This window comes from Lactuca sativa, chromosome 8 (genome assembly GCF_002870075.4).
Source record: "Lactuca sativa cultivar Salinas chromosome 8, Lsat_Salinas_v11, whole genome shotgun sequence".
In the NCBI taxonomy this organism is placed as follows: Eukaryota; Viridiplantae; Streptophyta; class Magnoliopsida; order Asterales; family Asteraceae; genus Lactuca; species Lactuca sativa.
The window spans coordinates 214,615,261-214,631,434 of NC_056630.2; the positions used below are offsets into that span (position 1 = coordinate 214,615,261).

Below are 16,174 nucleotides of genomic sequence, written 5' to 3' on the forward strand. Positions count from 1 at the left end.
AGCTTGTCCCCATGTCATAAGAGTGTCCCCCATGCTTATAAAGACATATATACTTTTGAGCAAGCCATACATTTATCTTCTTTTTATGCAAATTTCAAAAATTGTATAAAAAAGAGGAAACTTAGTTCAAATTTTATAAACTTAAGGTTTATAAAATATAAACTGTCTTTTGAGTAAAAGAAAAAAGATTTTCAACTAGTCCAAATAGTTGTGCATGACTTATTAATTCATACCATATGAAATAATATAATGTTACTTGCTAATGAAAATTATTATTTCTATGAAACAAATAATTTCCAATTTAATTATAAGAGTTTTATTGAATATTTATTAAAATCAATTTCTAATAAGTAATCAATTGTATCAAATTGTTAGTGTGACCCGTTAGTATCATATGTTATTTAGCAATATCACTTTAAATAAGCACTTTTCAAACGCAATCCCAAACACCCCCTTAGTCTCTTAAGGGACTAATAACAATATAATTATCGCAATTAGATTCAAAATTTAAAACTCATTTCAAACACGACACCAAGCTCAAACCCTAAACCTTCATTGTTTACCATTTTTCCAACCACAAGCATAAATTAGAAAACCAAATTATAACATAGTTGATTTCAAAACGTCAAGTCTCCTAAAAAAACAACCTCACATTTAAGCATAAAGATCAACACCCCAAAATTTGGCCGGGTTATTGGTCCGATACTTTCGGTCCTTCCCCTTGATAAGCTCCATATCCTCATTGGTCAACTCAAAGTCAAACACTTTAAAGTTCTCTTCAACTCGCTCTTTCTTCGATGATTTAGGGATGATTATAGTGTTTCTTTGTATTCCCCATCGAAGAACCACTTGTGCAACACTCTTCTTGTATTTATCAGCCAAACCCTAATCACAAACAAAATCAAAAGCATTACTTAAGTTTGCATTTTGTCCCTAAGCTTTACTCAAAATTACAAGTTTACTCCAAAATTTAAAATCATTCTATATAGCACAAACCCAAGGAAAAGATTACGAGGATCTGAAGCTTTGGACTGAAGTTGTGATTTTGTGTAAAGTATAAGGACCAAAATTGTAATTTAATAGATAGAACTTACTTTCAGATCTGGATCGTCCAAACAAGAAACCGAACCGAACCATTCAGTATTAGCCACCGAGCCACCGAGTGGGGTGTGGGCCGTGATTGCAATCCCGTGCTTTTGGCAGAATTTCACGAGCGATTCCCGTTGAAAATACGGATGTGTTTCAATCTGATTTACAGCTGGCTTTATTTTCGAGTATGCTAAGCAATCTCTAGTCAAAAATATGTCGTAGTTGCTGCATAATTTTGACCAAAATTAGTCGCTAAAAGTTGACTATCAAAGTCAAAGTAATAATAACTGATAAAAACTTATAACCTGATCCCAATGCTGCGAACCAACCCCATGGAGACAGTTTCTTCCATAGCATGCCATGTAGTCTCTAATGAAATGGTGGTGTTAATATCCAGAACACCATCTTCATCTAATGCACTATCAGTTGTACCAATTCCTACAATAAGAAGAAAGAGATTTAAATAATTTAATGGTTAATGATAATAATATTAATAATAATAACAATACCAGTATGTTTTGTTGCTATGGGGAAGTGAACAAGGAAGAGATCCAGATAATCAAGTTGAAGCTTTTTTAAGCTTGCTTTACAAGCTTCCAAAACATGTCCATGGTCTGAGTTCCATAGCTGAATTTAACAAAAGAAAAGTGTTAACATAAATTTATAGAAATTGTTCGGTTTAATTTAAGGAAATAAACCAAAAAAAAACCTTTGTGGTAATGAAGAGATCCTCCCTCTTCACCAATCCTGTCTTAAATGCCTCAGCTAGTGCCTCTCCCACTTCCACTTCATTTTGGTAATCAGCTGCAAGAAACAATCGTTAGTTCATGTGTGTATCGATTAGATGATTGTAAATTTGTAATTAAGGAAAAGGGTGAAAACAAAATGTGTGTTCATTCCAAATTCTTTGCAATTTGAAACCTAGAACTACGACATGTTGCAGAAACTAATTGTGATTAATCAAGTAATTCTAACTTCGATTTTCTTCAAAAGCAGCCAGATATAAAACCTCAAAATCTGTTGAGCCCAAACTTTAATCATTAAGAATATCATCAAACAAGTGTAGAAATGAATCGTTTAAGCCGAAACTTCAACTGCCCCAATCATCTAAAATCGGTAAGAGTTTATATCGAACAGATCAAATTATAACATAAAACCAGCACTAATCATCAGTGCCGAAAACAAAAGCTAACATGAACTTGAACAAAACCCCCTAAAATTACGAAAGAGATAGAGATAGAGATTATACCAGCGCAGTCGAAATGACGATACCCGATTTTAATAGCGTTAAGGAGGAGATCTTTGATGTCTTTACCCTCCATACGCCACACACCCAATCCGATTATGGGCATTTTGAAACCACTGTTGAGGGTAATCGCCATTTCTTCGGAGATGAATTCTCACACTCTCTGTGATCTGGTTATAGTCTTTGAGTTTTGACTAGCGGTGCGCCTCAATGAGTCGTATTATATCGTCTCACTTCTCAGTTTGTCCCACTGATCGACGATCGAGATGCTGCGGATCAACGATCGGGATCCATGGAGATGCTTTTTAGTTTTTACATAAATGGAATAAAGTTTTTATACCAAATGGGGAAATTTTAAGAAAAGTTCTAAAGTTTTAGTCTAATTTATGAAAAATTTCGGATCTAATTTTTATTTACAGAAAAGCCCATAATACCGGCTAAAACTTCGAAAAAACCATTTTTGGCCGGGTTCGTAGATTTAGCCGGTATTCTGTCCTTTTTAGTTAGTTTGCTCAAAATATTATGACTTTTCTGAAAATTATCTGATAACCAAAATATTGGGATTTTTTTGAAAATTATTATAGAATTAATGGATATTATTATTAACAAATCATTTATAAACATAAAAAATAATTTTTATTATGAACAAAGGAAATACATTTGTTGCTAATTTCTAGGAATAGAATGGTCGACTATGTACTTCTCTATTGTTTGTTGACCACTTCAGAGTCTTTATGTTCTTCCTATGTATTGTTGTGGGTGTCATAGTGATAAGTACTTTGTTAGCCGTGACCAATACAAGAGTTGATAATATTTATTAATATACAATCAATAAGTGTCTACTTGCTATTAGGCATGATGCTATATGATCACGTGTTATTAGAAATTATCATTACACGAACATATAGATCTTTCATTATGTTCTTTAACCTAACTACCACCTAAACTCCAAACATTACCCGGTAACAACCATAAAATTACACACATCTATCGAGAGTGAAAAATAAACTTTGAATGAAAATTTAAATAGATAATCACCCTTCACTTGTTTCCATATAAATTATCATTCACGGTTCACTTTTCACATTTTATAGATGTGTGTTAGCCGATGGTTGTTAACATGTAAGGTATGAATGTTGGCTGGTAGTTAGGTTAAACAGCATAAGAGGAACACCAACATTAGAGGAATGCTAACTAAGTTCATCTCACCATCATACCGACAACAATGCATAGGAAAAACGTAGAGAGTTTGAGTGGTCAAGAAACAATAGAGGAGTACTTAGACCACCAATTTATTCCCAAAAATTAGCAACAAATGTATTTCTTTTTTTTATAATAAAACTATTTTTTATGTTTATAAATGATTTGTTAATAATAATATAGTAAATTACTGAAATCGTCCCTATGGTTTGGTAAAAATTACACGTTTGGTCCCTAATTTTTTTTTGCACTCGGATCGTCCCTATGGATTGATTTTGTTGTGTTTTTCGTCCCTATGGTTTGGTCAAAATTGCACGTTTGGTCCCTGACATTATGTATGTAAGGGACGAAAAATGCAACAAAATCAAACCACAGGGACAGAATACCGGCAAAATATGCGAAACCGGTCGAAAAGGGTTTTTTCGAAGTTTTAACCAGTATTCTGTGCTTTTCTGTAAATAAAATTTAGTTTGAGACTTTTTCATAAATTAGACTAAAATTTTCGGACTTTTCTGGAGATTTCCCTATAATATATCTCCATTTTGGGTAAACATTTACAATTTTATCAATTTATTTAATTTAGTTATTTAATTACTTGATGTGTTGTAGATTAAATTTCTTACTATAACAAGCTTATTCTTTTTTTTAGTAAAATACATTTTTTGTCTTGCACAAATCATTATTTTTGGTTCTAGTATTGAGATTTAATCATGAAATGGTCCCTTTGGTGGGTTTTGGTATCCCATTTCATCCATCGAGCTTAACCTCGTTTGTGCCTGCCGTTTATCACACACAGTGGCGGACGCAGAAAGTTGTCACAGCAGTGGCACAAATTTTTTTTCGTCCGAATATAATAACATAAAAAAAGTTAAAAGTACTAGTACATCAAATCGATCCATTACATCTTAATATCTAAATTTGACATCTACGGTTACACATTTTTTGAAACCGATCCATTACATCTTTGATCTTGACTTTCATAAGTGCTTCTTTTTCAACATAAGAAATCATGGCATCGTTCAAAAAATCATCACCTATTTTGTTACGCAAATCCATCTTCAAAAACTTCATCACTGAAAAACATCTTTCGACTGTTGCAGTTGCAACGGGTAAAACCAAAACCAACTTCAACAACCTATAAACCATAGGATAAGACCGATGTTTCCCCATTTCCACCATCAAACGAGAAAGGTCAGAAGTTCTTTGCAAACTAGTGAACCGGTCATCTTTATGCAAAGCGTGATAATATATTTCAAGTTCACCATCAAGTTGCATCCTCTCCGCATCATTAAAATCTTTTGTGTATAACTCACTCAACTTTAACAACTTTGTTTTGTCAAATTAAGCAAATGAATCACAAAGACTCAAAGCCCCCATGTATTCTAGTAATTGGGTGCTAAGTTCACTAAATCGGTCCCCGAATTTTTTAATTTGCATATCCATGACGGCGTTGAACATTTCAACTTCAAAATGAAATTGATTAGTAACTTTAGTCTTATGGCCTCTTGATGTGACATAATTTTCCGTTATCTCCACAATATTAATATCATGTTTTTGACAAAAAGAGAATACCTTCGATAAAAGTTTAGCAAACCCCGTGTCTCTTAAAGACTTCGATGCATCCATTGTCCCTCTAACCAAAGAAGCCACTTCTAAAATATCTTGATCCTTTTTTTGAAGATGCTTTGACAATACGTTCGTGAGGTGTAAAATTTCATACATTAAATGTAAGTAAACACGAAATCTAATGTCTTGAAATATTTTAAGATACCAAATGCTTGATTTCGGTTACTTAAAGTGGATCCTTCCTCTTCGACATAAGCAAGAACATGACGAACCTCCGGAAATAAGTTCATCAAACTTGTGATGGTTTTGAAATGTGAACCCCATCTTGTATCTCCCACTCAAATAAGCGAGCTCTCTTGGTTTAACCTTCTTCCAGTTTCAAGTTCACCATTTCCAATTGACATTTGCACCCTTTCTCTTTGACTTTCCCATAGCATGTCTTGTCTTTTACATGTAACACCCCAAGATTTAGGTGCATATCTTTCATCCTTGGTCTTTATTGTATTGTCATGTTTAGTCCTTGAGTGGAGAATGTATAGCAAGCGAGTACGCTGGGCGTACCAAGGGGGTACGCTGCGCGTACTCACGTGCTTAATTTGGACGCGGAGTCGGCAAGGTACGCTGGGCGTACCCGACCCAGGTGCAAAAACCCTAATCCTCCTTGTGCACTATTTAAAGGGTGTTATGGCTCATTCCTTAGCCTCCATATCAGTGAGTGAAACCCTAAAAGAGAGCCCCATCGTTCTTAGTGTGTGAGAGTGTTGATTTGAGCTTGTTGGTGCTTTAGAGGCTTGGTGAAGAAGAAGGAAAGGAGAACTTGGAGGCTAAAGCTTGAGGTGCCATTTTGGATCTGAGATCTACAGAGGAAAGAGCTACTCTTGGAGGTATAAAGTTCAAAACTTTCCTCTTCTTTTGGTTGTTGTTGTATGTGTCATTTTTAGGGCTAAAAACCCCAAAGGTGGAGACTTTATGAGTGTAAAGTACTCCATGGTCCGAGATATGTCCCTTTTCAGTGTTATTAGTGATGTAGAGCCATAAAGTTCCCATCTTGGATGTTACTTTGGAGTCATGCATGTGTTTTAAGCCTTCTAGAGTGGAGGGTTGGATCAATTTGGGAGTTAGTGACTTGTTCAGCCATGCAAAGGCTTAAAGTCATCAACTTTATGGATTGAGGGGCTTAGAAGGGGTCAGATCTAAAATATAGACGTAGGTCTTAACTGATTAAGACCTCAAGAGCAAGAGGGCTGATGCAGGGGAGTACGCCGAGCGTAATTCCTAGTACGCGCCGCGTACTGGGAGGCGCTCCCCGATTCTGTGGTGCAGCCGAGTACGTCCAGCGTACACATCCGGTACGCGCAGCATAACCCGGAGAGTTGACTTTTGGTTGACTTTTAGGGTATGGTCTATTGTGGGGCCTTTGAGCTATGGGAGGGTTAAAATGGTCTTTTACCCTTCTGAGAGTGTCATAAGAGAGCATAGTCTAGCCTTGAGAGTTATACTAAATAGAGTATTATTTTTATATGATTAGACGGAGGCTAGGCCAGCATTTACCGAGTCAGAGATTTACCGAGATACCCGAGGTGAGTCTTCTCAGTATACTTTACCTAGTGTGGTAACAGAGTTAAGAGACAGAGTATTATAGAGTTATATGCCATTGTGATTGCATGTTAATATGTGTTGTGATTTATTGTGATATGTGATATGCATGATTCAGAGTTACAGAGTTGGGACTTTCGGGTCCCTAGAGTTAGGGCCAGAGGGCCCACAGAGAGTTGGGGCTGGAGGGCCCCACTGAGACACGTTGACCAGAGGGTCAACAGAGTTACAGCCTCGAGTGGCTATTATGTGATTATTGTGGTATTTTGGGGAAACTCACTAAGCTTATGCTTACAGTGTTCAGTGTTATGTGTTTCAGGTACCAGTGATGACCGCGGGAAGGCGCCAGCTTGATTCGTACACACATATGGGAATTGGATGTATTTTGATCTTGGGAGACATTGTGATTTGAAAACTTGATGTTATGACGTTTTGTGAACGAATTGTTTAATTAAAAATGTGTTTTTAAAAGTAAAAAAAATGTTTTAATTTTTACAGTGTTACAAGTTGGTATCAGAGCCTAGGTTTGAGGGATTCGGGTGCACCTTCGGGCGTATCTGAACTCAAACCGAGGATTTGAGAAAAATTTTGATAATAAAACAAGTTTTCAATAGAAGAACTTACGAGATAAACAGAGCAGAGTCGTGTGTACGAACAGCCAGCGCCCGAACGGTGATTTCCCAAAATACCATCATTATAAGTGTTATAACATATGATGTAATATGTTATCTGATGAGCAATGATATGCATGCTAGAGTAGACTAGGTATTCTTATTAGGACTAGAGTGTCCTGATATGTGATGCCTGAGTCTAGGAGTCTTGCTGCTTTGAATATTTCAGAGAGGTTAGGTAGCAGCGAGGAGATTTTTGAGAGATCTGTTGCGAGTATCATATGATTAGAGAGAGTAGAGTGCTTGGGACTCTGGGAGGAGGACTTGGGGTGGATGCTGATGCGGTGTGGACGGTAGTATTGGGCCCGTACTACTGAAGACACCGGGTCAGTGCACAGTCCAAGTAAGAGTCTTTGGAGTACCAAGGAACAAGTAGGATGGAGTACTCGAGTGTGAGTATACTCGAGCGAGTCCCTGATATTATTCTTATGTTGTATTTCATAGAGAGAGATCATGGTTAGGACTCGCCAGACATCAGGGACCAGTGACATGAGGGATGAGGAGATCCATAGGATCATCCAGGAGGAGGTGGCTGCGGCCATCAGGGCAGAGATACCAGAGATGTTCGGGTCTATCAAGACCATGTTGATAGAGACATTTGATGAGAAGTACGCTGCTCTTTCTGAGGCTGTTGTTGCTGCAGCCACTGCAGCCATAACTGCGACGAGACCGCAGGGTGGTGATGCGTTGCTGTTCCGAGAGTTCAACAACACGAAACCACCGGAGTTTGACGGGACCCAGGACCCGATTGCGGCGATGAGATGGATTTCAGACATAGAGGGGTGTTTCTTCACTTGCTCATCTCCTGAGCATTTGAGAGTCCGGTTCGCGCTGAACCAGCTTCGCTTGGGGGCGAAGGACTGGTGGAAATTTGTGACGGCGCACTATACGCCTGCTGAGCTTGCAGCAGTGACCTAGGAGAGGTTCACTGCTATGTTCCGAGATGAGTACGTTCCCCAGGTGGAGAGGGAGCGTTTGTCCCAGGAGTTTCTGACCCTCAAGCAGGGTACTGAGTCTGTTACTGTGATCACGAGGATGTTTCATGAGCGGGCGATGTTCTGCCCAGAGCATGTGTCCTCCGAGCAGGCACGTATGAGTCGATATTTGAGCATTCTGAGGAGGGACATACGTGAGTTCGTGGCGAACTCGACGTACCAGACATTTGTCGAGCTTCAGGCAAATGCCCGGAAGAGGGAGATAGAGCTGGAGACTCAGGATAGGGAGGAGGCTGAGTCTCAGGGGAGGGATCAGCAACCGACGCAGTCCCAGCCGGTAGCCAAGCGGGCCAAGCCCGCCGATCCGAGATCAGGGAACCAGAGGGTCCGCACTTGTGGTAAGTGCGGCAAGAGCCACGACAGAGTGTGCAGAGCAGGGTCTTGCTACAAATGTGGCAAGGAGAGGCATATGGCCAAGGACTGCCCCAAGGGGTTTGCAGTATGTTTTCATTGCAACCAGACCGGACACCGGAAGGTGGAGTGTCCGCAGTTGCGGGGATCAGCATAGGGAGCACCTCAGGGATCTGCCCCTGCCGCCATCGGAGCTACCGAGAGTCGGCCAGTGAAGGACGAAGCGCCGAGGGCACGAGGGAGAGCCTTTCAGTTGACCGCGGAGGAGGTCCGTGCAGCGCCCGATGTCGTGGCTGGTATGTATTCTTTCATGTATTTATTTTGATGTTGAGATATTGTGCTTATATTATGTTATGCGTAGGTACTTTTCTTGTGAGTTCTGTACCTGCCTTGGTGTTATTTGACCCGGGTGCGAGTCGGTCTTTTGTATCTTTGACTTTTAGTCAGCATATCAGTGTTAGTCGTGAGGCGTTGAGCCGGCCTCTGAGAGTTTCCATAGCTAACGAGAGCGTGATTTATGCCACAGAGGTGATCCAAGAGTGTGTATTCGATATTTTCGGTATTGAGTTCCCGATTGATTTGATTCCTATTGCGATGGGTGATGCCTATGTCATTGTGGGCATGGACTGGTTGAGTAGATTCGGTGCGGTTATCGACTGCGAGCGGCAGCTGGTGACCATACGAGACCCTAGTGGGGGAGTTCTTACGGTGTACGGCGAGGGTACACGTTCTGGGTCAGCATTTTGTTCGGCCGCTAGGGTGAGGCAGTGTCTATAGCAGGGCTGTAAGGGCTTTGTGGCGTATGTGATGGATACGCGGGTTGATTTAGGGAGATCGAGGTTGTCACACCCCAAAACCGAGAACGGCGGAAACGTTCTGGGGCGGAGGACGTCATGTATAATATCAACAACAATGTAAAGTAGTAAACAAGCAACAACATCATCCATTGCATTAATAAAATAATTATTATACAATTGTATTCTGTCAAATTTTGATAAACACTAAAGCATAAATCAAAATGAAAGATAAGTCTTGAACAAGCTCCATCTTCCTTTCTCCTTGCATCGGTACCTGTCTAAGATGACCTGAGGATACAAGTAATTTTGAAAGCGAGTATCAGCTTTAAAGCTGGTGAGTTCATAAGTATATAAGTGTCATTGCCTTGTTTGTGAAAAGCTGTTATGAAAGCCATGTAAACCTTTAAATGAAAATGTTGTGTTAAGTATGAAATCCCTAGAAAAACCCTTATTTTCTATAAGTATGAAATGTAGTCTTCTACCAAGACCCGAATGTTCTATACGTATGAAGTGTAGTCTTCTACCAAGACCCGAATGTTTTGTAAGTATGAAGTGTAGTCTTCTACCAAGACCCGAATGTTTTGTTATGACTATGTAAAATGATAGTTTTTCCTTTCTATTGACTAGTACCAAAGTACTTAGTCTAACTCATCGTTTATGTGAATGTATCACAAAATAAAGTAAACAGGAAAAATATAATCATGTAAGTGTTAGCCGGAGGTACTGGTGCTAACAAGACGAATGTAAATGTTGAGGTAAGTATGAAATCCCTAGAAAACCCTTATTTTCTATAAGTATGAAATGTAGTCTTCTACCAAGACCCGAATGTTATGTACGTATGAAGTGTAGTCTTCTACCAAGACTCGAATGTTCTATTTGTAAAATGATAGGTTTTCCTTTGTATTGACTAGTACTAAAAGTGCTTAGTCTAACTCATCGTTTATGTGAATGTATCACAAAATAAAGTAAACAGGAAAAATATAATCATGTAAGTGTTAGCCGGAGGTACTGGTGCTAACAAGACGAATGTAAATGTTGACCCGAGGTACTAGGGCTAACATATTACATATAACCTAATGGACATCTGAAGATTGTCCAATTTTTCCTCTGTAGCAGCAGCAGGTGGAAGGAATGGTTAGTCCCTGTAAAGGTACTCCTAGTATAAGTAATAACCGTAGGCATCCGTAGATGTTCATTACCCACTGTTGCTAACAGATGAGTTCCGGAATGGTTAGTCCCATACATATATCCCGAGGTACTGTGGGATAGAGGCCCATCTAGGTATCCCGAGGTACTATGGGATAGGGTCCTGTCTTAGATATTCCGAGGTACTGTGGAATAGGCAGGAAGATTTACACAGAAGGTACTAATAAATCATCCTCGCAATTCGAGATACAAGTATTCATGTTAATGTACACAGTTAAGTGTATCTACGTAAAGGTACTTATGTAATGCGTTCATGTAAACGTGTTCATGTATCATGTAAGTATATGTAAACATATTCATGTATCAGGTAAACATCTGTAAGTACTCATGTATCAGGTAATGTACTAGTATAGACTCATGAATGAACTGACTCTTGTGTGACTCCTTGTAATAGAAGTAATGTTTGATATCTTCAAATTATCCCTATGATAATCTACTGTAATATAACTAGTTGAACATGTAAGTTTACCCACTCTTACTACTCAAGGGTATGGGAAACTAAAGGAAAGATGCAAACTATAACATCAATACATATATAAGAATATAAGTGTATATGCATAGTTTAGTTCAAGAATGAAAAATGGTTTTGTAAAACAGTTCATGGGTTTTGAACAATAAATAACAATGACTTGATGTCATTTGAATACCCATTTCAAAAGTAAAACATTTGGTAACAATGTGCTGTTAGGATGTAAAACCATTTCATGCATCACATTTTGTAGCATGTGAAATCTGTTAAATGACAAACACAGTTATAAAATACATATCAATGATTTAATAACGTGTTTGTTTGTACTTGTATCCCCCCCCCATTAAAGTATTTAAACTCATTTAAAACATTGATTAGGGGTATGAACTCACTTGATTGAAGTGGTTGATTTGAAGTAGTCGAGAGAAGAATCGAGCAGAACTTCGACAGGAAGAGTTGAAAACGCGGGAAAATATCGGGATTCTCGGGAATCTCGGGAATCTCGAGAACACAAAACCTTCCTTCGGGACTTGAAGGTGAAAACCGGGGCTTTGGGAGGGTATCGGGGGCTTAAACGCAGAGTTTCAGCGCGAGAAAGAAAGGAACTGAACAATGGAACTCGGAGCCCTTGAAATCTACTTATAGGGGCATTTTTGGGGTGTGCCACGTCGTGGCAAGTGATGGCCACGTCGTGGGTAGTCAAACCTATCCTCTTCCATTGATTGGACACCCTCAGTCACTTGCCGGGTCGCGGCAAGCTTGTGCCACGTCGTGGGGCCTGACAGCATCGGATTTTGGACCCCGAACTTGTAAAATCCATAACTTTCGCATACGAGCTCCGTTTTCGACGTTCTTTATATGCACGCGTAGCTAAAAATATGATCTACAACTCTCGTTTAGACTTCATTAGCAAATTTTGAATTTATTTTTAATTATTTATTTTTAACGGGCCGGGACATGAAAAGTCCGTTAAAATTCCATAACTTCTTCATCCGATGTCCGTTTTCGTCAGACTTTTTGCCGTTGCGCTACTAATGTTGAGACCTTAGATTCTCATTTAGGTTGTTTTGGTCAAAAGTATCTCGAGCTCTATTTCGAGTTTTTAGCTGTCTACTGCTATACCCGAACCTTGGAAAAATCATAACTTCTTCATACGAAGTCAGATTTAGACGTTCTTTTTATGTATGCTCACGGTTTGAGGTTATCTATAACTTTCATTTAGATACTTAAGGATAAAAACTATTGTATTGAAACTTCGCATTTTTCGTTTAATCGGTGTTGCCGGTTTTGCCGAGAATCTTCGGTTGGTCATAACTTCTTCGTTATAACTCGGATTTTAGGGTTCCTTATATGTACGAAAAACTTGGTACAATTCCTACTACTTTATTTAACCCAAATAAGATTTTAGGAAAGTTATATTTTGACCTAAATTTGATTGGTTTTACATTACATTGTCTCGAAATATCGGGTTGTCACAGAGGTCAGTTGAGGAGGTTCCGATAGTGCGTGAGTTCCCGGATGTATTTCCAGAGGAGTTGTCGGGTGTGCCTCCCGTGAGGCAAGTAGAGTTCAGTATCGATTTGGTTCCGGGGGCCGCGCCTATAGCCAAGGTACCCTATCGCCTTGCACCTCCAGAGATGCAAGAGTTATCCTCGCAACTTCAGGAGCTGTTGGGGAAGGGGTTTATTCGGCCGAGCAGCTCGCCGTGGGGAGCGCCTATCCTTTTTGTCAAGAAGAAGGATGGTTCACACTGGATGTGCATTGATTACCGGGAGTTGAACAAGCTGACGGTCAAGAACCGTTACCCGTTGCCGAGGATCGATGATTTGTTCGATCAGTTGCAGGGAGCATCTTGGTTCTCCAAGATCGATTTGAGGTAGGGGTATCATCAGGTAAGGGTGCGAGATGAGGACATCCAGAAGACAACGTTCAGGACTCGTTATGGGCATTATGAGTTTGTGGTGATGTCTTTCGGACTTACCAATGCCCCGACAGTGTTCATGGATCTCATGAACAGAGTGTGCAGGACGATGTTGGATCGGTCGGTGATCGTGTTCATCGATGATATTTTGGTGTATTCGAGATCCAGAGAGCAGCATGAGGAGCATTTGAGGGAGATCCTCGGAGTTCTAAGATCGGAGAGGCTTTACGCCAAATTCTCCAAGTGTGATTTCTGGTTACGAGAGGTCCAGTTCCTAGGGCACCTCGTTAACCAGAAGGGGATTTTGGTCGACCCGGCCAAAGTGGAGGCAGTGATGAGTTGGGAGGCACCGAGGTCACCGTCCGAGATCAGGAGTTTCTTGGGGTTGGTAGGCTATTATCGAAGATTTATCAGGGATTTCTCCAAGATCGCCGTGCCACTCACCAGGTTAACCCGGAAGGGTGTCGCTTTTTCATGGGGACCAGAGCAGCAGACCTCCTTTGAGATGCTTCGCCAGCAGCTATGTGAAGCCCCAGTGTTAGACCTCCCGGAGGGGATGGAGGACTTTGTGGTTTATTGTGATGCATCGATCTTGGGGTTGGGAGCAGTGCTGATGCAGAGAGGGCATGTGATAGCATATGCATCGAGGCAGCTGAAGCCTCATGAGACGAGGTATCCCACCCACGATCTTGAGTTGGGGGCAGTGGTGTTCGCCCTCAAGATTTGGCGTCACTATCTGTACGGGGTTCGGTGTACGATATACACAACCACAAGAGCCTGAAGTATTTGATGGATCAGCCCAACCTAAACATGCGACAGAGGAGGTGGTTGGACGTGGTCAAGAATTATGATTGTGAGATCCTGTACCACCCGGGGAAGGCTAATGTTGTAGCCGATGCACTGAGCCGCAGGGCGGAGAGCACCCTGTTGCGAGATGTATGTTTGAGATTGACCATGATAGCTCCGGTGTTGGACGCCATTCGTGGGGCACAGGCTAAGGCTGTGCAGCCTGAGATGCAGAAGAAAGATCGAGTTGTTGGGTTGGTATCGGAATTCGTTACCGATGGCCGGGGGCTTATGACTTTTCAGAGGCGTATCTGGGTACCGTTTATGGGAGGGACGCGTACCATTTTGATGGAGGAGGCTCATCGGTCGAAGTTCTCGATCCATCCTGGGGCCACTAAGATGTATTTAGACCTGAGGAGGGAGTATTGGTGGCCATGTATGAAGAGGGATGTCGCATGGTTTGTTGAGAGGTGCTTAACCTGCCGTAGGGTTAAGGCCGAGTACCAGAGACCGCATGGTAAGTTGCAGCCGTTGGAGGTTCCCGAACGGAAGTGGGAACAGATTACAATGGATTTTATCACCAAATTACCAAGGACTGCTAGGGGAGTCGATGCAATTTGGGTGATTGTGGACAGGTTGACAAAGAGTGCCCACTTCCTTGCTATCAGTGAGAGCTCTTCCGCAGAGAAGTTGGCAGAGATGTACGTGAGGGAAGTGGTATCTCGGCATGGAGTGCCGATCTCGATTGTCTCAGACCGAGATGTGCGTTTCACTTCCAGATTCTGGAAGAAGTTTCATGAGGAGTTGGGTACTAGGCTGCATTTTAGTACCGCATATCACCCCTAGACTGACGGACAGAGTGAGCGGACAATTCAGACGCTCGAGGATATGCTCCGGGCGTGTGTGTTGGATTTCGGGGGGAGTTGGGACACGTATTTTCCCTTGGCAGAGTTTTCCTACAACAACAGCCATCATTCGAGCATTGGTATGCCACCCTTTGAGCTGTTGTATGGGAGGAGGTGTCGGACTCCCATTTGCTGGGGTGAGGTCGGGCAGCATGTTATGGGTAGTACAGAGATTGTGCTGCAGACCACTAAGCAGATACAACAGGTCAGGCAGAGGTTATTGACCGCTCAGAGTCGTCATAAGAGTTATGCGGATAGGCGCCGGTCCGAGCTTGAGTTCCAGGTCGGCGACTTTGTACTCCTGAAGGTCTCTCCTTGGAAAGGAGTGATCCGATTCAGAAAGAGGGGCAAGTTGGGGCCCCGTTATATCGGTCCTTTTCGGATAATTGCAAGGGTTGGCAGGGTAGCCTACCGTTTGGAGCTACCTGCAGAGTTAGGTCAGATCCATGACACTTTCCACGTGTCGCAATTGCGGAAGTGTATAGCCAATGAGTCGGCAGTGGTACCATTGGAGGATATTCAGGTGGATGCGAGCCTGAATTATGCTGAGAGACCGGTGGCAATCAGAGATCGGAAGATCAAGGTTTTGAGGAACAAGTAGGTGCCTTTGGTTTTGGTTCAGTGGCAACATCGAAAGGGATCCGAGATGACTTGGGAGTCAGAGTCGGAGATGCGAGGGCAGCATCCAGAGTTGTTCGAGGAATGAGACTTCGAGGGCGAAGTCTAGTTCTAGTGGGGGAAAATTGTAACACCTCGAGATTCAGGTGCATATCTTTCATCCTTGTTCTTTATTGTATTGTCATGTTTAGTCCTTGAGTGGAGAATGTATAGCAAGCGAGTACGCTGGGCGTACCAAGGGGGTACGCTGCGCGTACTCATGCACTTAATTTGGACGCGGAGTCGGCAAGGTACGCTGGGCGTACCTAGAGTTACGCCGGGCGTACCCGACCTAGGTGCAAAAACCCTAATCCTCCTTGTGCACTATTTAAAGGGTGTTATGGATCATTCCTTAGCCTCCATATCAGTGAGTGAAACCCTAAAAGAGAGCCCCATCGTTCTTAGTGTGTGAGAGTGTTAATTTGAGCTTGTTGGTGCTTTAAAGGCTTGGTGAAGAAGAAGGAAAGGAGAACTTGGAGGCTAAAGCTTGAGGTTCCATTTTGGATCTGAGATCTACAGAGGAAAGAGCTACTCTTGGAGGTATAAAGTTCAAAACTTTCCTCTTCTTTTGGTTGTTGTTGTATGTGTCATTTTTAGGGCTAAAAACCCCAAAGGTGGAGACTTTATGAGTGTAAAGTAATCCATGGTCCGAGATCTGTCCCTTTTCAGTGTTATTAGTGATGTAGAGCCATAAAGTTCCCATCTTGGATGTTACTTTG

General features: G+C 41.4%; 2 protein-coding genes across 2 annotated transcripts; both read right to left on the reverse strand.

The window, feature by feature from the left end:
- Positions 1-474: 474 nt before the first annotated feature.
- Positions 475-2,535, reverse strand: LOC111903726 (NADP-dependent D-sorbitol-6-phosphate dehydrogenase). The gene is made up of 6 exons (XM_023899480.3): positions 2,339-2,535; positions 1,799-1,893; positions 1,599-1,716; positions 1,395-1,527; positions 1,095-1,314; positions 475-885 (listed from the first exon to the last, which is right to left on the reverse strand). The coding sequence occupies exons 1-6, from the start codon at positions 2,469-2,471 to the stop codon at positions 655-657; spliced, it is 930 nt and encodes a 309-aa protein (XP_023755248.1). The 5' UTR covers positions 2,472-2,535; the 3' UTR covers positions 475-654.
- A 1,912-nt stretch (positions 2,536-4,447) lies between these two features.
- Positions 4,448-5,161, reverse strand: LOC111903781 (uncharacterized). Its single transcript, XM_023899537.1, has 2 exons — positions 4,894-5,161; positions 4,448-4,830 (listed from the first exon to the last, which is right to left on the reverse strand). The coding sequence occupies exons 1-2, from the start codon at positions 5,159-5,161 to the stop codon at positions 4,448-4,450; spliced, it is 651 nt and encodes a 216-aa protein (XP_023755305.1).
- Positions 5,162-16,174: the final 11,013 nt, after the last annotated feature.